Source organism: Microchirus variegatus, assembly GCF_963457635.1.
Source record: "Microchirus variegatus genome assembly, chromosome: 22".
In the NCBI taxonomy this organism is placed as follows: Eukaryota; Metazoa; Chordata; class Actinopteri; order Pleuronectiformes; family Soleidae; genus Microchirus; species Microchirus variegatus.
Window position 1 is genome coordinate 1,323,763 of NC_139823.1, and position 24,268 is coordinate 1,348,030.

The following is a 24,268-nucleotide window of genomic DNA, read 5'->3' on the forward strand; positions in this document are numbered from 1 at the left end:
TAGTGGACGTGAACAACAGGTGGTGCAATCCTGGTCACATCACCATTAAAGACCGCATCTGCAGCCCGGATATTGAACTGTTAGCTGTGGGTCTCCAACCTTACTATCTACCCCCGTGAATTCTCACATGACATTGTAGTTGCTGCGTATATTCCCCCGTCCGCTAACCCGACGTCAGCATGTGACGTCATCCACACTACAGTCGCTGGACTACAGACTGCACCGAGTGCTCTCATAATAATCTCGGGTGACTTCAACCATGTTTCCATTAAAAAAACACTCCCGAAATTCACCCAGTATGTGACCTGTAAAACCAGAGAGGAGAAGACACTGGACCTGCTGTATGCTAATGTAAAGGACGCATACACCTCCACGTCTCTTCCCCCGCTGGGAAGATCAGATCACAACTTGGTGCTTCTCACCCCCTGCTATGTGCCTCTAGTGAAGAGGCTGCCTGTGACCACAAAGACAGTGAGGACATGGTCAGAGGACTGCTATGAGGCACTGCAGGGCTGTTTCGAGGTGACTGACTGGAATGTACTCTGTGAGCCACATGGAGAGGACAAAGATGGGCTTACTGAGTGCATTACAGACTACATCAATTTCTGTGTGGACAACATTGTCCCAGCAAGGAATGTGCACTGTTACCCAACAAACAAGCCCTGGGTAACAAAAGACATCAAAGCCATACTCAACAAGAAGAAGAGGGCTTTCAAAGGTGGGAATAGGGAGGAGCTGAGAGACATTCAGAGGGACCACTTCATGTAAGAAGACAACTGAGCAAACTCCCCGCTGGTAAGGCTGCAGGCCCTGACGGTGTCAGTCCACGTGTTCTCAAAGCCTGCGCTGAACAGCTCTGTGGAGTGCTTCACCATGTCTTCAACATGAGCCTGAGTCTCCAGAGGGTCCCTGTGATATGGAAGACGCAGCAGCCCACTGCTTTCTCTGACTACCGACCGCTGGCACTGACGTCACATATCATGAAGACCCTGGAGAGACTCGTGCTGGAGCAGCTCAGGCCTATGGTCAGGTCGAATCTGGATCCCTTCCAGTTCGCCTACCAGCCCCGGATTGGAGTTGAGGATGCCCTCATCTACCTGCTGAATCGTGCCTACGCCCACCTGGACAAGCCGGGGAGCACTGAGAGCGTCACATTCTTTGACTTCTCCAGTGCTTTCAATACCATCAGGCCTGCTCTACTGGGTGACAAGCTGACAACGATGCTGGTGGACCCTTCCCTTGTGTCCTGGATTGTTGACTACCTCACTGGCAGACCACAGTACGTGCGCTTGCGGCACTGTGTGTCAGATATATTGGTCAGCAACACTGGGGCCCCACAAGGGACTGTCCTCTCTCCTTTCCTCTTCACCCTTTACACCACAGACTTCAGCTACAAGACAGAGTCTTGTCATCTTCAGAGGTTTTCTGATGACTCTGCTGTGGTTGGATGTATCACTAAGGGTGAGGAGGCTGAGTACAGGGCTGTGGTGGACAACTCTGTCTCATGGTGTGAGCTGAACCACCTGCAGCTCAACACTACAAAAACCAAAGAGCTGGTGGTGGATCTGAGGAGGAAGAGGACACCAGTGACCCCACTTTCCATCCAGGGGCATAATGTGGACACTGTTGAACACTACAAATATCTGGGAGTGTTCATTGACAATAAACTGGACTGGACTAAAAACACTGAATTCCTTTACAAGAAGGGACAGAGCCGCCTCTATTTTCTGAGGAGGCTCCGCTCCTTTAACATCTGCCGGACAATGCTGAGGATGTTCTATGAGTCTGTGGTGGCCAGTGCTGTTCTGTTTGCTGTTCTGTGCTGGGGCAGCAGACTGAGAGTAGCAGATGCCAACAGACTCAACAAGCTGCTCAGGAAGGCCAGTGACTTTGTGGGGATGGAGCTGGACACTTTGACATCAGTGTCAGACAGAAGGATGCTGTCAAAGGTGAAGGCTAAATGCACCACAGAGCGCCACAGGAAGTCATTTCTGCCTGTGGCCATAAATCTTTACAACTCCTCCCTCTGATGATCAGACTCTTTATAAATAAATAAAAAACAAACAAACAACAAACAAACTTTACCCATTCTCATCTAATTTCTTTCATTTGTTTATACTTACATTCACTGTATATTGTGTATATTCCCAGATTGTCTACTTATTATTGTATTTTATTTTTGTTTATTTTATTGTTTTATTGTTTATTGTATTGTTTATTTTATTTCATTTAGCTTATTGTCTATTTCACGGTCTTATTTTATTTTATTTATTTTATTTTATTTTATTTTATTTTATTTTATTTTATTTTATTTTATTTTATTTTATTTTATTTTATTGACATATTTATTTTATTTACATCTGTATATCTTGCTCTTGTTTCCTCGTGCTGTATTTCTTCTTACTTTGCACAGAGCATCTGGAACAAAAACAAAGGTTTTAATTCGTTATTTGATTTTATTTAGATTTAGATTTAGCAGTTAGCATTTAAATTTAACATTTACATATGACAATTATATTTATATTTAACATGTATATGTATATTTAGCAGTTAGATTTAACATTTAGATTAATATTTATATTTAACATTTAGGTGCAACATTTAATATTTAGATTTAATTGTTTGATACATTTCTAAGGTCAATATTGTTGTAAATGTGCTAAAAAGTGACTTTAAAAAATTTGCACCACTTTTTCGAAACTAAATGTGCAATATAAAAATATTGCAGTTCTTTTCAGCATGTGCTGCTTTATAGCACCTCGTACCCTCCTGTCTCTCACTCAGGTTTCAGACCAGTTTCTGGCCTGCTGTATCCTTCTGTACACAGTCACAGCTAAATTATATATTTTACCACTTGGTAACTTCAACATACTCCAACTGTGACCATGCATGCAGTCAAATGTGTACTTAAAATAATTCCTTTTCGATTTAAAATGTGTGTGGTTGATTGTTTTGCTGGCATATGTTTGGCCACTTGGAGGCAGCAAACTCTTTAGTTGTAAACTAAACTTTGACATACAGACATATTTAACAAACAATTGAGTGAGTCATATTTTTGGATGCCCCATGATTCACTATGATTTTCATATATAAGACAGTGGGAACATTTTTGCATTGAGGCATCCGTGTACAAATCTATGCTACACTGCTTTTTTTTCTTTTAAAGGTATTTCAGTTTTCACTGCAGTACTTTAATATACAAAGTAGTATTTTACAGCAATACACTGGTAAGGTTGGGATGCTTCTTTGCCAGTGAATGTTTGTTCTCTGTCTCTATGAACACACTGTCTCACAGTAGTGACACTGCATTCCATTGGAATTTCTGCAGTCATGGACCATTCTTTACATAGAAATGTCCCCTGGACTCAAATTTACAACATGGAAAGCAACTTCATGTACTCCAAGTTAGGATTCCAAGATGGCTGACAAACACTGATACTTTTACAGTTAATAGCATGTTTGCAGTGTTTTTTTCTCCAGAGATGATGTCACTCCTAGCTCTGACTTCCGATGTAAATTGAACACAGCGCAAGATGTGTGTCCTTGTCTATCTAGGGCAGCAGGCATGTTGCTGCAGCAAATAGACTCCTCTATTTTTAAAAGGTTATCGGTACATATACATGTAAACTATGAACAATGTAGTAGGATGACTGTTTATGGTCCTGCTGTCTGTGTATTTACACTTGCCCTGTACAGGTCCACAGCAACATCCTGCCTTCCTGCAGCAAAATGTTTTTTTTTTTTTTCTCTTGCAGTTCTGGAAGAGTTCCCACAGCTGCTGCATTGATACTCTAGTGGAGGGGCATGAAGAGGAGAGCAGTGAGCCTGCAGTCCAGTCACTATCTATCACTTAAAGCTCCACACCCATGAAACAACCTTCTACGCTGCCTTCTGTCATCTCACACCACTCCCCCACCTTCATAGTCACCATGGATCACTCAACCAGATTATCACAAACACTGGTTGTTGTTAGTGTAGTTATGGCTATTCACCCTGCAGATGATCACTGAGGTCAGTCTCTTTATGTATACGTGTCTGCATACTTTTCCATGTATGCAGTTACATAGAATAAGCATTACTTTAACTATAATTATGTATTAATTAACCATTATTAACCATTAGTAATTCTCCTTGTAAAGTGAGAAACATGTTCCACAGATGTTTAGTATTTAGTGTTGTGTTGGGCATTAATACAGATTAACAATTGTTAATAGATAGTATACTGTGCTTGTGCAAGACTTATTTATCATGTTTATATATTAGTGAAGTCTTTGTTAAAGGTACAATATGTAGTATTTATGGGTTTATATAACCCAAAATCCACTTTTTTATACATATTATGTGCTCCTGCATTGTCTAGTCGCTGTATAATAGTTTTTGTTTCATTTTCGTAGTGTTTCAAAAAGTCATGTAAAATAACATGACCGCGGACCGCGGTTGCATAGCCACTGTTAGCAGAGAGACGCCATGTTTCTACCGGAGCCTGTAAGGACAAACGCGAGAGAACAAATCAAGCGTCTCTTTACTTGTAGCTGAAGTCCCGCCTCCTCTCTCTCCGCTTCATCTGCTACGGCCGCGGTAGCTCGCCCTCTCCCTCACCTCACGAACCTCATCTGCTGACACAGAGAAAGACGACGAGGACGACATTTGACCAGCTGCGAATACCGTAGCGCTCAGGGAAGGGAGGGGGTGAGCTGAGCAACAGGTCTTTGTTGTAAATTTCAGCCTCTCCTCTAGATGGCACTATAAACTACTTATTTCCCCTTTAAGTGATACGCGACCCACTTCATATTAAAGGTCACAAGGGGCCTTAATAAAGTTTAACAACGATTAAGCAACGCTTATTCTGTTAGTAAATGCTTATTACAGCATTTACTAACGTTCACGTGTGTGTGTGTGTGTAGACAGCCGATGTATGACTGCTGCAGCACTTGCTAACTTATTTATTTGTTTATTTATTATTCTTAACATTGTATAGTGAATGCTAAAGCACTTTATAAACTTTTAACCCCTTTATGGATGGATGGGTGTCACAAAGCGGCAGTTATGTTAGTTAAGTTGGTGGGTTTTTTTTAGTTAGTTAGTTTTCGGTTTCCGTCACTTCCTGTTTTATTTTGGTGATGGGTTTTTCGCTGTCTGTGTTCACTGTCTCTGTCTTCACTGCGTCCCCGTTGATTACTTACCACTTGCACCTGGTGATGATTACCCTTGTCCCTTTAAAGGTTCCTTCTCCCCAGGTCACTTTTTTTCCACGCTGCACGACTGTCGTTTTGTTTTCCGTTTTTTTCGCAGCAAGTCTGTTGTTTTATTTTCTAGTTTTCACAGCAAGTCTGTTGTTTTATTTTCTGTGTTTTTGTGGAGCTTTGTTTGGACCTCTGGTCACCTTTTTTCTTTTTCTTTTTTATTGCTTATTCTAGCAAATAAACTTTTTTCTTGAAACCAGCTTTAGTTCTTGTGCAATTGAGTCCAACATCCTGACTCGGGTCTTGACGGGTTGGGTTGGCTGTAAACCAAATTGCCCCTTGGGAACTAATAAAGTTATCTGAATCTGAATATGAATCTGAATCTATCAGACATGACTGAGGGAGCATTTATCCCAGCAAACCGCTGAATGACGGGAGATTTGCACAATAAAAGTAACTTCTGAAAGTTTTCTGTTACACTTATACAACCAGTCATCTTGCTTTACTAGCACTTGCTTATGAGCTACATGGGAATGTAAAGCTATGGCTGACACGTGATCTGGAGCCTCTAGGCTTTATGGTAAATGGTCTGTATTTATAAAGTGCTTCTCTGGTCTCGATGACCACTCATAGATAAAATTATTAATTTTACATCACAACACTCAGAAGTTTGTATCTCCTTCAGGATAAGTTGTATAGTTAATTTTCTGACTTTGATATTTGAAATGATTTATTCAGGTTATTGAATTAGTGTATACCTCAGTGACTCCAACATACCAGCAGTAGTAGCTCTTACGCTGAAACACAGATTTTCGAAATGGACTTTGGTGCAGGAGAGTGAGTGAGGGGAAAGGTTTGCTGGTCTTGATGAAAGAGGCACCAGAGACACACAATGCACAGTCAGTGCTGACTACCAAAAACTATCCCTAATCGACTCTCAGTAAAACTGTATTAACATGTTCTATTAATAATTGATGAATACATTATGGATGCAAAGTTAGAGTTTATTCTGTTTATCTAAACAGTAAACAAAGTCGTGCCTTTGTGATTGTTCAGTAACTCAGATTGCAAACTGTCACATTCTCTCAGTTTTAACTATTCACAATTTTCCTTTCTAATAAAATCATACCAATAGGCCATCATTACTGCATAGTCAGTTTCTCTCTACAGACTCTGACTGACAGGCCTCTACGTGTATGAATGTAATATGAGTGAGGTCGAAAAAGTGACTAATCAGATCTGGAACCTCTGAGCTAAGCAGTTCCTCCATCGTGTCCTGCAGTGAATAGTGCAGACGCAAGCTGTTGTTGAGTGATTGTGTTTGGATATTTTAAAAAGGATAAAAATAATCGAATCATAATAAGCTTACAGTTGCATCACAAGGGAATAAGCAGTGCATATGATTCACATGACAGTTTGACCTTCCAGGTTTCGAATGGGACACCGGAGAGGAGAGGAGAATAAAGTCATCTCAAGGATGAGTGCAGAAATAAGAAGAATAAAATAAGGGACCATTTGAAATTTCATTAGAAAGAAAAGATAATAACTCGTCTCTCTCTTCTTCTTGTGAGTGTGCTGAGTGCTGATGCTGTCAGTGACAGAACCTGTCTGTGAATGGAGTGTGTGGCTCAACCCTGGGGCTGCATTATCCAGCCTCCTCCCCCCCACCCCCTCCTCAACCTGCAGTGCAGAACTTTCCTCTGATCTTTACAAACACTCTAGTGAGAGTCTGCATACACGCCCAGAGGCACGAGATGGGGAGGAGGGTGAGAGTAGCAGACGGGAGGCAGGTAAGGGAGGGGGAACAGATGGGGGAGGCAGAGAGAGAGAAAAGGGGGGAGCTACATGCAGCTACTTGGAAGTAGAGGGAAAAGTTGTGAGATAACCAGAGGGACAGGCAGGGAGAAGAGCCAGCTTCACTGTGGCTCCACTGAGGATGAAGAGGAGCAGTAGCTTTCCATCCTGTCCCCCTGTCTTACTCTGTGTGTCTGTCCTTCTTTCTGCTTGTCCACACCCTCTCCTCCTGTAATTGTCTCATCCCAGCCACCACTGCAATGTGGCTGTCTCTGCATTGAGAGTGGTGGCAGCTTCTCCTTGAGTGAACCCTGACTGTGCAGAGTGAGTGTTAGTCCACACTGCCAGACTCCTGTGAGTGAACGAGCGAGCACCGGCTGCACAGCAGGTAAGACAGAGAAAAACTTGAACTGCATCACATTATGTTCCTTCACTCAAACATGTAAGGACACATGCATGCAAGAAACATGCAAGGACACCTTTAACCTTTAACTTCTTTGAGTGTTGATTAACCTCATCTTGCTCTCTGCTCTCTCCTGATCCTTTCTCCTCTGACCTCTGTCTCACCTGCAGTGTCTGCTACTGGAGTGTGGCTGGAGCTGGAAACTCACCAGGACCGAGGACCACTGGGATGTGCCTTGTCTAGGCTCGACACACTTACGACAGCCTTTTCCACATTGAATCCAGTTTAGCAGCTACATTGTGCTAAGGTTTATTCTCCCAGCTGTCCTGAGCCTGGACTGGATCCTGCAAAACTGTTTGCTGTCATGGAGGTTCTGTGGTTTGGGGTTGAACCCGCAAGGTTGGATCCGTCATACACAGCCATCGGCCTGATCTTCTCTGTGCTGCTCGGTAATGTCTATCTCTGCACTGCATGTCATGACACAATTTACAATAAGGGTTCATTAATTAACATTCCTTAATGCTGTTATAAGCATTTGCTAACACAGTAATGCCACTAATAACTGTTAACTGAGAGTTACAAATGACATTAAAAGTAACTGTAAATGTCTTTCTTTTTCTTAAAATGTATTAAAGGCTTCTGTGTCTGTAAAGCTGAAAATGTGTTTATCGTAATGGATAATAGCACTAAATAATTAAAAAACTATGCTAAGCATTTACCTTTATTTATGACCCTTATTGTAAAGTAAGTAAATCATGCATCCTGTAACAAGGACTTCATAAACATATGGATGTACAGAATAAGCATTACTATAATGAAGCATCCATTAACCATTATTACCCTTTATTGATGTTCCTTGTGACTCTTATGGTAACATTGTAAACATGTTCCACAAATGTTTTGTGTCTGTGTAGTTGTTTAAGACTTCCATATAATTATATTATATATGTATATATATATATATATATGTATATATGTGTGTATATATATATTAAGTACTTCCGTATAAGCAACACATAACTGTTTAACTGACTTTACCACTACCTTTTTGAAATCCTTGAATAATGTATGAAGTAATACCTTCATTAACCTGAATATTTAACGGCTAGAAAAGCTTATTACAGCATTTCCTAACCATTAATTAACTTTTTGTAAAGTGTCACCCCTCGCTATTTTTGCTCTGTGGTCAGACAACCCAAACATTGTGAACAATATCAGTGTGTTTGTTTTTCTTCTGCTGTAGCTCCTCTGGTCCTCATCTGCATCTGACCTGCATATAGTGGTTTTTAGATGCAGACCTATTCATTGTGTTGTTACAGTGGGGATTTTTGTGGTAGGATTTTCCTTTGGTGACAGAACTGGTTGGCAGAAGTGCACTGTATGTTGTGATTTGTGCTGCAACTAATAGTTTTTGTTACTGATTCATTGTTTGGTCCATAACATGTCTGTTTTAATTATTTATTTGTGGATATGGTGCAAAGAAACCAGAAATGATTCATATTTAAGAAGCTGAATGAAGCTTCTTGAATTACTTGAATGAATTACTTTCAATGTCATGTTACATCCAGGTAATTGTTCTTGGTAACATGGCAGAGACTATAAAAGCTAAAACAACAAATTGGCAGCTTGGAATAGAGTGTATGATGCAGCTGAGGACATTCTTGCAGTTTAACAGTGTGGCGTAATCTGTGATCCGTGAGGTGTGTCCTGTTTGAGTCATGACGTTTGGAAAGAGTCATAGACTAAAGCTTTTTTGGTGCTGACAGTGAGAGAACAGCACAGTAGGAATCTGATAGTGATAATGTTGTGGGTCAATTCACATGGTGGTGATAGCCTCTCATATAATAGAATAGTATACAACAAAACTGTGTTTGGTAGAAAATGAGCAGCATCAGTCAGGAAATAATTAGGTAAAAATAAAAAACAAGATAAACGAAAAAAACCAAGAAAAATATTCATGTGGGTCGCAGGGGATGCTGTGCCTATCTCAGCTGACAGGGTGATAGGCGGGGTACACCCTGGACAGTTCACCAGTCCATCACAGGGCTAAGAAAAGTTTGTGTACACAAAATTAAAAGGCTGCACAATATAAGAATATTTACTGTCCAGGTAGTAGTGCAAATAGTGCAATATAAACAGTAAGAACACAGTAGTGCAGGCAGTACAGTGATCTCATGTACTGGCAAATGTAACAGTCAGTTTAATGTACCATAAAATGTGTGTTTACAGTTTTCATTTACCTATCAACCAATCAAAAGGGTTTCCTTAAAAGGATAGTCCGGGTTTTTTGTGGTATTGACATCAGAATCAGGTTTATTGGCAACATTGGTAACACAATACAAGGAATTTGTTCTGGTCATTGGTGCAAAAAAAATAAAACATGAAAAGAGTGCAATTATTTATAATACAAATCTATGCAATATGTGAGAGCAAAAAATAAGAGACTGTACAATTTATGCAATCTGAAATTGAAAGTGCAAAGCAGCCCTCAGTCTCCTGCCAGAAGGAAGAGGGTCAAACAGTCCATGTCCAGGGTGGGAGGGGGCGGACACAACTTTAACTGCCTTCCTCAGAGCCTGGAGCTTTAGTTTCTCTATATTCAATGCTGACTGGACGAAACACTGCTTGTGTACCATGGAACCAGCTCTAAAATACGATTATGTTTGTGTTCAACTAATCAAATTAATTACATTTCCTTGTAAAATGTGTTTACCAAACCTGTTGTCTTGTTTTGTCCACAAAGCAAAATGATAGTTTAATGATGTATTTGTTACATGGAGCATAGAAACCAGAAAATATTCAAAACCTCAAACCGATCTATTATTATTATCAAAACAGGTGATTATGAATTAATCGAATAATCATTGCAATATGATCACTGCTTTGCTTGTTATTCTGCTCACGCCCTACACCACTGTCTGAAGAGAAAATTAGCTAATTAAAACCACAGCCTATTGGCTGCTCTTTCACTTCTGCTTCCATCAATAACTTCAAATGTGTTATTTTGGGACTTTGATGTTCAAAATCGGTGTTCAGATTTATACTACTTATATTGTATAATGTCATTTATGGGTGTGGAGCATCAGTGTAGCAGTAATACAGCAAGCATGGAGTAAATTGCCAAGTGCCCATGTGACTGATGTGTCACATTTAGGAACTGTTAGCAAAGATGGCAGACACTGTTTACATTCTGGGAATGAGGTCCGTTCCCCCTACGGCTGGGTCTACACAATTGCAGAATTAGCTTTGCACTTTCAAGCCTCGGACCAAGTGACCAAGTGTCACTGGTGGGAAAAATGATGAAAAAAATATATTTCCCAACTCAGGAGAAATACTTTTTCAAAAATACTACCCCCTATTCTAGTAATACAAAGCTAAATGCAAATCGGTGAAGTATTCCTTTAAATGCTATTTTTGCTCACAGGTGTTGTCTTAATATAGAGGGAAGATGCTACAAAAACTGCAAGGTAGACTAAAAACCAGCTAACATAGGCAGCAAACTCAGCTGAATTAGAGAGATATATTAGTTCATTTGATGAAGTACACTGCATGTGTGTGGGATAACCCACATATCTCCTGTGTTTTTGACTGTAGAATGCACCAAAGTCACCAAATGTTTATTAAACTGAATAGACAGCTCAGTTTTTGAACACAAAACTAATACACACCAATAGTGAACACAAAACAGGAGCAGGAGCCTTTGGGATTTCATGCAAACCAATGTGTTAGTAATTAAATCTGGTAATTCAAATGTAAAGGTAAGCTGTAATGTAACTTGCTTGCCAATATTACTTTTCTTTATAAGCAAAACATTCAAAAAACTTTAGTTTATTGAACATATTTTTTGCTGTGATAGATTAGATTACAATAGATTACAGACGGAAATCATAAAAAAAAGCTTTGTGAAAATAAACAGGATATTTCATGAGAAAACCTTTACTATAGATAAATTAATACTTTATTAGTCCCACAATGGAGAAATGTACAGTGTCACAGTATATACATCAAGTATGAGCTTAATATTTACAGTGTATATACTTTACTAGTGTATGTAGACTTACATTTCTATTACTGTCAGCAGGGCGAAACAAGCCAGAATGACTCTTTAGAACAGGGGTAGACAATTATTTTCCCCATGGAGCCACATAGATAAAATATTGTTGAGGGCCGGACCAATAGGCTGAATTAATTCTGCTCAATATTAATTGTATCCCTTTATGTAAAAAAAACTGTAAATCATATTGTTTTGGTAAAAATTGGGCAGCATACAAACAAACAATAAACAAAATTAAGGAACATTCGGATTGTATTCAATTATAACTAACTATTGAAAATCTCAAATTAATACACCATACCCCACACTATACACTATACAGAAGAGAAAATGCCCAGGTCTGCTGTAGGAGGTGATGTTGTTGCTCCTCTGTCGCTGTATTTGCAAGCTCACTGTGCTGCAGTGGACCAGCTGAGGAAAATACTGGAGAGACAGCAGAGATAGATGAGAGAAGCAATCAATAACATCCCCACACATCCCCACATACATCCCCAAATACACACATTCACTGTTTTTCACTCTTCCTATGCTGTGGCATTCATATGGCATTCATTGCTGCAGTGATGCTCACCCACCGTTGCACACTGACCTTGAGTGTGTTAGTGACAGAGCACTGTGTGTGCGAAAAAAAAGAGCTGAATCATCAGAAAATATCGCAGCTGCTCCTGCAGACTTTCATTCCATGTGTTTTTCTCCAGGTGGGTGTCTGCATGAGCACATTGTGAGAATGTAGTTGTAGTTGAGTACAACTCACACAGGAGATGTACACATTCAGCCCATGGTGCTTTAATAATGTATAAAAGTGCTATAACAGAGTCTATTGTTGACCTCATGTAATGCTATACTGCAGCTGTTTGCTACTAATATGACCTTGACACATGACTGATCAGGAAACTGAGCAGCTAAATGAAGATGATACACCTGCACCATGTAGAAATGTGATTGTTTTCTCAATGAATCTTGTAGTAAGTCAATAAGTGTATAAGTAATGGGTGTGACTTTTCAGTGTTGTTTAAATTTCATCCTTTGGTATACAGTTACAGTGTTCATAGGGAGCAGCAGATTTCATCCTCTCTTATTTACAGTAACATAAAGGACTAAAAAAGGACCCTGTGGTCATACAACCCCAACTGTATCTCCCACTGCTGCAATCCAAGCAGTGGGAGATACAGCTGGAGTTGAGAGCCAATCTCAGCTCACATAGGATGAAAGGCTGGGTACACCTTCGGACCGCAGGGCCAACATACAGAGACAAACAACCATTCACTATAATATTCATACCTATGGTAAATTTAGAGCAGGGGTCACCAACAGGGTGTCCGAGGGCACCAGGTTACCCACAGGGACCACACGAGTTGTGAGGCATGTTCTAAAAAAAACACTAGTCACCAATGAGCTCCGTCTAAAGTTTTATTTAATTTTTCTTTTCGAATCACACTTGCATTGATGTAGATTTGAAAAAGAAAATGTTGAAGAAAAACAATATTTAAAAGCTCACATAGAGTGGTCCTGTTGCACATATATGTTAGTTATGGAGGTCTACTTACATACAACCTCCTAGTTGCTGTAAACGTGCCGATAGAAATCTCTTTTTTCTAATGCTGTCAGCCAAGATATTTCAGACTGAACTCTCACACCCAGAAGACAGAGTGTGTTGTGATTGGCCAGCCAGCGTAGAGCCTTCCCAACTGTCTTGTGATTGGCCAATAACCGGAAGTGACATAATCAGCACACCCGTTCTCAGAAGCGCAGCTCCCCCCTCTGGAACGGTGGATGCACTGCTATTCATTATCAAAACATTGTTTTAACAGTGTTTAAAAATAGCTTCTTCACAACTCCTCGCTGCAGTCCCTTTTATGACTTTGACCCGGAGTCAGACCCAGAGTCAGAAGACACTGTCGCTCGTGAAACCCCTCCACAACGGACGTTATTCTTCTTCTGTGGTTCAATGTACGCAACCGGATGTGCCCGGACTAGTGCCCGTACCAGGATGATCTGCTGTTCATGAGAACCACTGTTTGCGTAAGCAGAGATCTCGCTGAGCCCGAGATTACAATAAAACACAGCGTTCTCAGCAGTGGCTGAACTGTTTGTTTTGAAACTTCAGGGCTTTGTAAACAAGGTAATGACGCAGATACACACTAAAAAACAGCGTTAATTGGAACTTCCAGTCCGCTTTAAAATGAATATGTTATGTATACATCTGATTGATGATCTGACTCTGATTACTAGTCTGGTTCAAAGGTCACTATTATTCACAGTACTCGTGACAAATCTCATGAGCTAGCTCACAGGATTCTCATCTGTGATGAGGCCGACAATTGCAGAGTCATCAGAGAACTTCTGCAGGTGACAGGAGGGATAGATGTAGGAGAATTATGCATTGTACAGGGTGAAGAGGAGCAGAGCCAGTACTGTTCCCTGTGGGGTCCCAGTACTGCAGACAGCCATGTCCTGCAGGTAGATGACAGCGTCATCCACACCGATGCTAGGCTGATAGGCAAATTGCAGCAGATCCATCACTGGTCTCACCACAGGGTGAAGATGAAACAGCACCAGTCGCTCCAGGATCTTCATCAGGTGGGATGTTAGTGACACCGGCCTGTACCTGTTGAGCTCTTTCGGGTGTGGTGTTTTTGGCACCGGTACCACACGGGAGGTCTTCCATAACTGTGGAACCCTCCCCAGTGTCAGGCTCATGTTGAAGATGGTCCTGTTGGGACTTAAGCCGTGTGGCTGTAATCCATTGTTCTTTGTCAAAGGCCTGTATGCAGACAAAAAGCCTAATTTGAGTTTAAACAAATCCTGCAGCCCCCTCATTTTGTAACATTCCTTGTTTTAAGTCTGGAGGTGACTTTCTGGGGGGGAAGGAGCCTTAAAGTCTCATTGGCCGTCTCTGTTTCATGGCCCCTCCTCTGGTAACCTTATAAAAGCTGAAGACAGACATTTTTTCTCTCTCTTATTCCTCTCTACTTTTTGCATGCTTGTCCTCTGGCCCCGAGGCCCATGGCTCCGGCCATGCAGCGCTCATCCCATGCTGCACGAACGATGCCCTTTTTGAAGAAGCTGTCGAATCATGCATCCTTCCAGAACCGAGATGGAGACTATGCAGCCGCCAGCTTCCATCGCTCCGCCTGCGAGGCCCGCACCTGGGCCGACCCATCACGCTAACCTTACGCCCGAACTGCTTCCCTCCAGAGACACAGAGGATCGCACACCTTGGTATCGGCTTATAGTAACAGGCAAAAGTGTTCTGGGCAGAGTTAAATTAAGTTTTGTATTTTTGTTTGTATTACAGTAACATAACAATGTTTTTAATTGGTTTCTGGATGTCTATTGCCCAAACGTTTGTCCAGTGTGTTAGCATGTGCTAGCATGTGTAATTGAACCAACCGTGTTTTGAGATTAATTTTAAAGGTTTGCTGCTAACTGTGTGCTAAGTGGTTTGATCTCTGATACACCCCTTTAACAGTTGGTTAAACATAACCAACATAATAGCTGTAGCTTCCAGTCATCACTGGTGAGTCATGGGTGGACATTTCCTCATGCAAAGCCTAGCTACAAAAAGCTGGGACTGTCTATTTAATCCTTGCCAAGTGGACATTCCCTGCGCCCTGCTAGTGAGTCACAGGACGATTTTCCCTGTGCATGGTCCACGACCACAATGATAGCAGTGACCATTTATAGGCCACGAGTCAATTCTCCCTGCTGTGAGCAGTACCCAATTCACAGAAACTGCGGTACTGTTAGTCACCGGAAGATTTTCCCTCTGCATAGTCCCAGCCTACAAAGGTAGCTGCGACCATTTATAGGCCACAGGTCAATTCTCCTTGCACCTAGCCCAGTACAGAAACTGCGGCACCCTTTTAGCCTCAGATCAACTTTCCCTGTACACGCTCAGTCTTAAAGAAGCTCTGCATCGTCCTAGGACACAGGATAACTTGGTCTGTGTTGAACCTTAGCTTGCCATGTCAGTAGCATAGCTGAACGAAGATGAGGCGCCGAATAACACTGCCAGCAACGCTCAAAACGCCAGTGATGAGACCACTTTTTCCCCACAGGACATAGTGGCGAGCCCATCCTGAAAAAACTCACCTGAGGAGATATGATGTGGACTGCAAAGATACTTTCCTCAAAGACCTCCTCAAGCCCCAGTAGGTAAACCGAAACGCTCTATCCCGGACCTACTTGGACAACTGCTTCTGGTGCAAGAGCACAAGGTTTGGCAACTAGCTGAAAAGCATCAGAAACAAAGTCCAGGGACACAAGCCTTCCTTGTGGCCTCCGCGTGGGCAGCCTGGGGGGATCACCCAGAGCGCTAGTGGGCTCTGGGTGCAGGGGACCCAGACCTTTGCGATCTGCCTGGGTTTGGGTTGAATCGGCCTCTGTCTGTGGTTTTATTCTGCGGGGTGGATGCATAGCTAACCCTGGGAATGGTGGCTGCAGGTCTCTCCTGCTCTGTGCGACTGCTGGGTGCCCTAGACGTCTGGATCCTGGGGTTGCCCGGGCATTGGCTTGGTTCCCCACAAATACCTTCCACATCCCTGCACATATACACACACAAACAGTCACACTACGTTATAAGATAAATCTAAACTGATACAGCTGTTGTTAGCCTGGAAACCCTCTCTTAATGTGGTCGTTTGTTTTGTCAAGTATGTTCTGTCTGTTTTATATAATTTTAATTGTTTAATGTTGCTAACCTGTACACTGTCATTGATATTGTTGTTCGGGCTCCCCGTGTAAGCCATAAATGAAGGATGGATGAGGATAGTAGTAACATTATACTGTCAGCAGCTGATTAACTTGTGTGTATGAAGATAGTTTCCATCTTATCATGTAGTTCTCGTCTCACAGGTGTGTGGTCTACTGAGGCCCTGGAGATGTCAGTAGGGAAGATTCCCTTCCTGGAGGCAGTGAACGGCAGCACAGTCATGTTGCCCTGCACATACTCAAGCTGCATTGGCATCGAGAACCTCTACTTCAACTGGCAGTTCAACGAAAATGGCACCATGCATAAGGTAAACAAAAAAAAACGGTCTAAGAGAAAGAACGGTAACACTTTTTTTGATCGTCCATTGTTGACACTATTAGTAATCAACAGATATAGTAGGGGTTTGCTTGTACCAGTGATCCTAGGTGATCAGTTGTCGGGATATTTATGCCCCTGGTAGGGTTACCCAAGGCAGGGACAAAGAGTGGTTCAAAGACCTCTATGACCACACTCTCCCTTGCCCAGACACAGGTCGCCAGGCCCCCCCCTGGTGCAGGCCTGGTGCTTTGTTATTGGACTTCACAGATTTTTCCATAACAGGTGAGGTGTTCTGGGTACATCCCACTAGGAGGAAGCCCTGGGGAAGAAACAGGACTCAATGGAGAGACTCTGACTCTCGGTTGGCTGAACACCTTGGCTGAACAGTCTGGACTTCTCTACTCAAGCTGCAACCCTGTGACCCGACCTCAGATAAGCGGTAGAAAATGTATGGATTTATGAGACCTCACTGCAAAATGGTTACTTGCTTCTCCACGGAAGCTGACAGCTGCAGCACACAGCAGCATCATGCCGCAAGTTGTCCTCGCTGTTTGTGATGTGCCCTGCATATATCGTGTTTGAAGACTTAATAACAGTTTGCAATTTTGTGTTTGGGGGACCCAAACATTTTTTCCTGTGACCCATCTGTGGGTCCCGACCCAGTTTTTGGGATCCATGGTATCAACTATTCATACTACGACATACACTACACTTGATACTACACTGCATCTGTAGATGTGTCAGGGCCATCTAATTAATGTGAACAATTACTAGTAAAGAGCCAACAATGGACTATCAATATAAAGTATAAAGTTTTTTGTGGTTGTGGTGGTTTGTGATGATTGATAGCTCACTGCTTGTCTCAGGTTTGTGAGTCAACGATAGCATCAGAAGGAGTGGAAGTTGAAGTGTCCATATTAAGAGATCGAGTGGAGTTTGTGGGGAAGAACCATCACAACAACATCTCTATTTTGCTGTGGAACATCACCTTCGATGATGGAGGCCAGTACACTTGTTTTGGACGAAACCCAAAAGAGAAGGGCAAGAACCACAGTGCCATCTTTAACCTCATTGTGGTGGATGAATGTAAGTGGTTGAAATCTGTATATCGGTCCTGTGTGTTGATATAGGTGAGGTTGTGGTCTCATCTGTTTGTTTGACTGCCATTATACACATATATTAGGGCATCATGTGAAGAGACACAAAGCAAAAAATAAGTCAGTGCCAGCCCAAACCTTTATTGGGTCCAAAGCTGTGTTTGGTGTTACAATTGTAACACTATAAATTGATTTGATTATAGATTCATTATTTAAACTAAACCAGTGTCACTCTTGTTTTTTTTTGTTTTTTTACATTTCAGGGAAATGAATCACAAAAGTGTCCTAGTATTAATTTGCACTTTAATATTCAAAAACTAGCCTACGCTGTCGGGGGCCGACAGCAAGGGGTATATCTGCGAACTTGTCCAATCCTCAACTTTCCAATATACCCAAAGTATACGCACTCGCACCTGCCACTAACTGTTTTAATTAATTATTTATAAATTCAACGAAATAACTGTTAAATATTATGATATAATGCTGACTACACTTTATACATGTTCAAAGTATCCATATACAGTAAACTCGATATTGAACTCAGAATACCTGAAATAAATTTCTCTCTAGTTTTTAATAAAACTAGTTAACCTATTATACCTTGTTAAATATTATGAATATTAAAATGCTAACCACACCTGCCATATCTTCAAAGTGTCCAAATGTCATGAAAAAGCATACACTGTGTTTATTAAATTTCATGAAAAAGCTACAATATGGTCAAACTTTCCATTCAATTCATTAATAAAGAAATGGAGGGTTAACTATTTTTTATATGATAATTAATACATTTATATTATAATGTAATAAATATTATGAATAAGTGCTAAATAAACCCATGATATCCTCAATGTGTCCAAATGAGCTCAATAATAAAGAAAAAATGCCTTAACTATTTTTTCTGTGTTCACTAATAAGTTTACCAGTTAACTTATTATGTAACTATTACCAATCAAAATAAAGTTTATATTATTTACAGAAAGTGTGTAAGAATTATTTAAACAAAATTAGGCATGTGCATAAGTTTAGGCACCACAAAAGAAACATTTTGTGCATCCTCCTTTTGCAGAAATAACAGCCTCTAAACACTTCCTCTATCTTCCAATTAGAGTCTGGATTCTGGCGGAAGGTATTTTGGACCATTCTTCTTTACAAAACATCTCCAGTTCAGTCAGGTTTGATGGTTTCAGAGCATGGACAGTCCGCTTTAAATCACACCACAAATGTTCAACAATATTCAGGTCTGGGGACTAAGATGGCCATTCCAGAACGTTGTATTTGTTCCTCTGCATGAATACCTTAGTATATTTTGAGCAGTGTTTAGGGTCGTTGTCTTGTTGAAAGATCCAGCCCCAACACAACTTCACCTTTGTCACTGATTCCTGGACATTGTTCTCCAGAATCTGCTGATATTGAGTGGAATCCATGCGACCCCAACTTGAACAGTCCCTGCACTGGCCACACAGCCCCACAGCATGATGGAACCACCACCAAATTTTACTAAAGGTAGAAAATGTTTTTCTTGGAATGCTGTGTTCTTTTTCCACCATGCATAACACCCTTGTTTTGCCCAAATAACTCTTTTAGTTTCATCAGTCCACAGCACCTTATTCCAAAATGAAGCTGGCTTGTCTAAATGTGCTTTAGCATACCTCAAGCTACCCTGTTTGTGGCGGATGCAGAGAAAAGGCTTTTTCTGCATTACTCTTCCAAACAGCATCTCCTTGTGTAAAGTGCGCTGAATAGTTGAGCGATGCACAGCGACACCATCTGCAGCAAGATGATGTTGTAGGTCTTTGGAGCTAATCTGTGGGTTGGCTGTGACTGTTCTCACCATCCTCTGCTTATCTGAGATTTTTCTTGGTCTGCCACTTCAGGCCTTAACTAGAACTGTGCCTGTGGTCTTCCAATTCCTCACAATGTTCCTCACAGTTGAAACTGAGAGCTTAAATCTCTGAGATAGCTTTCTGTATCCTTCCCCTAAACCATGATGTTGAACAATCATTGTTTTCAGGTCATTTGAGAGTTGTTTTGAGGCTCCCGTGTTGCCAGAAACACTTACAATTGGCCTCCTTAAATACCCTTTCCCATGATGGGATTCACCTGTGTATGGAGGTCAAGTGTCACTGAGGTTACCAAACCAATTCTGAGTTCCAATAATTAGTGCTGATGGTATTGAAATCAATAAAATTACAAGGGTGCCTAAATTTATGCACATGCCTAATTTTGTTTAAATAATTCTTGCACTTTCTGTAAATCATATAAACTTTATTTCACTTCTCAAATATCAATCAATCACTGTGTTTATCTCCTATGTGATATATTTAACTGCCATTTCTTATCTAAACAACCAATGATTTATAAAGGAAAATCATGAAAATGTACAGGGCCCAAACTTAATTAATTAATTAATAATCATTCATTATTTCCTTTATTTTTTTCATCAGGGTGGGTTTATCTGTAAGTTTGTAATGTAACATGGTTCAGGTGTGTGTGTATCATCTTAACAGATCAGGAATCATTTTATCATGCTTATGAAAGATGGTGATACCTATAAAAAGGTAAAGTTCTATGTGCATTTCAGGAGCGGTATGACAACATTTTCAAGCCTTGGTGGAGGTCTGTGCTCTGCTTTTGTTTTCTTTTTGAATGTATGGTTTGTTGTTCGTAAACTGTTTTTACTTCACTGCTGATGGCTCACACACTTACATTTTCAACATCAAGCTGAACATCACACCCTGATCTATCTATCTATCTATCTATCTATCTATCTATCTATCTATCTATCTATCTATCTATCTATCTATCTATCTATCTATCTATCTATCTATCTATCTATCTATCTATCTATCTATCTATCTATCTGTCTGTCTATGTGTCTATGTGTCTATATGTCTGTGGTGTGGTGTTGTTTGCAGTGAGGGTGGTGGACAAGACATTGACCATCATCATAGCATCAGCTGTGGGTGGAGGCATCGCCTTGTTGATGGGCTTCATGTTGCTGAAGAACTTCACTCTCTTTGTTCTTTCCAAGCTGGAGGAAAAAAAGTGAGTTTTTTTTTTATTCCACATTTACCACAAACATAACCACTTTTTTCTCAGGGTTTCATTGGAGGATGTTGCTGGTAATTTTAAATTTTTCAAGTTTTTAAATCAAACCTTGTAACATTTATTCAGAATGTCTTTTACAGTTTTTCTCCATTGGTTTGGCTCATTTCTTGAAACATTCTCAAAATTACATTCCCTAAACTCTAAGATCATTTGGCAAAACAGTCTTACAGTTCAGCACAACACCATCCTTCACCTGCAAAAACTCATATCTCCCAAAACAGTTTACTCACGTGTAAAAACTAAATGTCTTTCTCATATAGATAGATAGATTGACGACACCCAGCTCAACCTTTCTTCCAAACCTACCTCCACCTTCCCGCCCTCCTCCCTCTGTAACTGTTTACAAGAAATCAAAACCTGGTGCTCTTCCAATTTCCTGAAACTCAACAGTGACAAAACCGAGGTTCTCCTCATAGGTTCCAAATCCACTCTCACCAACACTCCAAGTTTCACCATCCCCATCGATAACTCCTCTGTTTCCCCCTCCCTACAGAGTAAGAGTCTGGGTGTCGTCCTTGACGGCACTCTCTCATACCAGACCCACATCAATAACACCACTCGGTCAGCCTATTACCACCTACGCAGCATCAACCGTCTCCGCCCATCCCTTACTCCCAACTCTACTGCTATCCTGGTCCACTCCTTGGTCACATCCTGCCTTGACTATTGTAACTCCCTTCTTATTGGTCTTCCCCACAAGTCCATTCATAAACTCCAATTGGTTCAGAACTCTGCTGCCCGGATCATCACCAGGATCCCTTCTATCAATCACATCACACCTGTTCTGCAACAGCTTCACTGGCTTCTGGTTAAATTCCACATCGATTTCGAAATTCTGCTTCTCACCTTCAGGGCCATCCATAACCTCTCTCCCCCATACCTCTCTGACCTCCTTCACATCAACACCCCTTCCTGGACACTCAGATCTGGCTTATCTATCAGCCTCATTGCGCCTCCTGTCCGTCTGACCTACATGGGGGCCAGAGCCTTCAGCCCAGGGCCTCTGGAACTCCCTCCCCCCCTGGTCTCATTCCCCATCTTCAAATCCCATCTGAAAATCCACATTTTTAAACAGGCCTACTCCCTCTAACTCTCTACCCGTTGTTGTTATTATTGTTATTATTATTTTGTTGTAAGGTGACCTTGAGTGTCATGAAAGGCGCCTCCACTCCAATATAATGCATCATCATCATCATCATCATATAAATAGTCAGTGCCCCTGCATTGTCCCTTTGACATTGTGTAAGCACTGCAAGTCAAAATCTGTGTATGTTTCAGGACCATTGTCAGGTAACCAAACATATTGTTTGATTGGTCATTCTAGGTTCTAGTTTCATCTGACTTAGGTTCTTGATTAATTTTGGCAATTTAACAGACTATTATGGGGCCTCTTCTGTCTAACATCTACAGTATATGCTCCCACTGGCTCAGATCATGAAAAGCAACAAAATATGTTACCATAGCTATGCAGACGACACACATTTACATAACAATATCACCAGGAGATCAATACAAGGTTCTGAGTAGATGAATGATTTAGGGCCAAAACACATCTCCGATCTTCTGCTTAGCTACGAACCATCCAGAATCATCTGGGACAGGTCTGCTCTGTGTACCCAGAGTCAGAACTAAACATGGAGAGGCAGCGTTCAGTTTCTTTGCAACACAAACTCCCAGAAAACTGCAGGTCTGCTGCAACTCTCACCTCTTTTAAATCAAGACTGAAGACGTTTGCCACTGCATTTCAGTAATTTACTACACTCCAATACTCCTTTGATACTCTTGATTTTATATATTTTATTTTTTTATATAATTTTAACTTTATTAAAGTATTTTCTATTTTATTTGTATATTTTTTTAATGTTCTATTACCTCAATGTTTTTCATATATATTTTACCTGCTTGTTTTTAGTTTTTTGATTTTATATCTGAATGTTATTTCTTTTCTATGCTTTTTAATGTTTAATGTAAAGCACTTTGAATTACCTTGTTGTTGAAAGGTGCTCTACAAAGAAAATGGCCTTGCCTTGCCTATTGTGCATGTGATAACTTGAATTGATGCAAACATGTTTTGTAGAGAACAACCATTAGACTGAGAATCAATAATCAGTTTAGATCAACAAGATCTATTCACTTGGAAATTGTGCTAAATGTAGGCTTACTGTGCTAACTAAAAGCTACCTGTACTTAACCATATGCAAAGATGTACTTAGACATTTGCAATTTGACGAAATGAATGAGAAATTCAATTATGTTTTGAACAATTGCCAACAACTAGAATGCATTTCCAGGGGAACTGCAGAGTGTGCTTGCTCAGGTGCATTTCACTAATGCGAGCAGCTAGTGGAATAGGGTGTGTTGATGTTTCAGCTGAGAATTTCATCAATACTTCATTTTTTTTGCTTCCTCATATTGGTGTCCCGAGTTCATGTACAAAGTTTGGTTTCGATACGTATAAGCGTTTCTGATATATGAGCTAAGTTTCTGTTTGGTGGCTATGCCGCCAATTTTGTCTGGCTGTGACGGGCAAATGCTTCCGAAAAAATCAAAAATCCTTCTGGTAAATTTTGTGAGGCTTGGTCCAAGGATCGTGTACGTCGAGTTTTGTGAAGATCGGACAAAATGTATGACCTGTGAAAGTTTAGTTTCACTTTCTATTCAATCCAATATGGCGGAAGAACAGCAAGGGTCAGTAACACTATCTTCAATTTCCACACTACACCGGTTCCGGCCGGACGTTCCAGAGTTGGACCGGTGGAGATACCGGGGGGACTGTCCAGGGTGTACCCCGCCTATAGTCCTATATCAGCTGAGATAGGCACAGTGGAGGATAAAGCGGTGGATGGATGGAATTTCTGTTTCAAGAAATGAGCCAAACCAATGGAAAAATTGTATTACCCAGTAACGTGGGGACCGTTTTTATATTTTTTTATTATTTGTATTTTTTTAGTTCACATTTTATAATTGTGTGTTTTATTTTGGTATTTTCATGCTTTGAATGTATTTTTATGTTTGATGAATTTGTTCTTACCGTCTCTTTTAGTTAATGCTGTGTCTGTAATGCTTTCAGTTTGTAAAGCATTGTGGTCAACCGTGGGTTGTTGTAAAGGGCTACAGAAAAAAGTACATTTTATTACATATTTATAATATCACAAATGTACATATGTAAAAAGATGAAGAAGTGTTTGGAGCTGCTGTTTCTCTGCACCTTGTCTGTCTGTCTTACGTTTTGTCTTCATCTGCAGTAAGGAGTGCCTTGTAACTTCATCAGGGATCGACAACACCGAAAATGGCCTCTCAGGATCCAAAGCTGACTCTAAGGCAACACCAAAAAAGAAATGAGGAGGTGCATGTATAAGAACCACATATCCTCTCTGCATATATCTGTATATGCACGTGTGGTTGGAAACTTTCAAGTTCATTTTTCTTGCAATTTGAAAACAACTCTGCCTGGCTGTGGGCGTAAACCCATGTGTACCCAACATTATCATGTGCTTAGAAAAGTAACTGCAGATTTTATGAAAACTTACAGATGTGCAACTCATGACATCAAATTTACAAATAATTTACTTGCAAATAGCAGCTATCAGAAAT

At 40.8% G+C, this 24,268-nt stretch overlaps 1 protein-coding gene across 1 annotated transcript; it reads left to right on the plus strand.

The window, feature by feature from the left end:
• Positions 1–7,744: 7,744 nt before the first annotated feature.
• Positions 7,745–24,016, plus strand: LOC310943431 (sodium channel regulatory subunit beta-4-like; the record flags this gene model as incomplete). Its single annotated transcript, XM_083908994.1, has 5 exons — positions 7,745–7,829; positions 16,292–16,455; positions 17,333–17,552; positions 20,482–20,611; positions 23,920–24,016. The coding sequence occupies 5 exons, from the start codon at positions 7,745–7,747 to the stop codon at positions 24,014–24,016; spliced, it is 696 nt and encodes a 231-aa protein (XP_083765120.1).
• Positions 24,017–24,268: the final 252 nt, after the last annotated feature.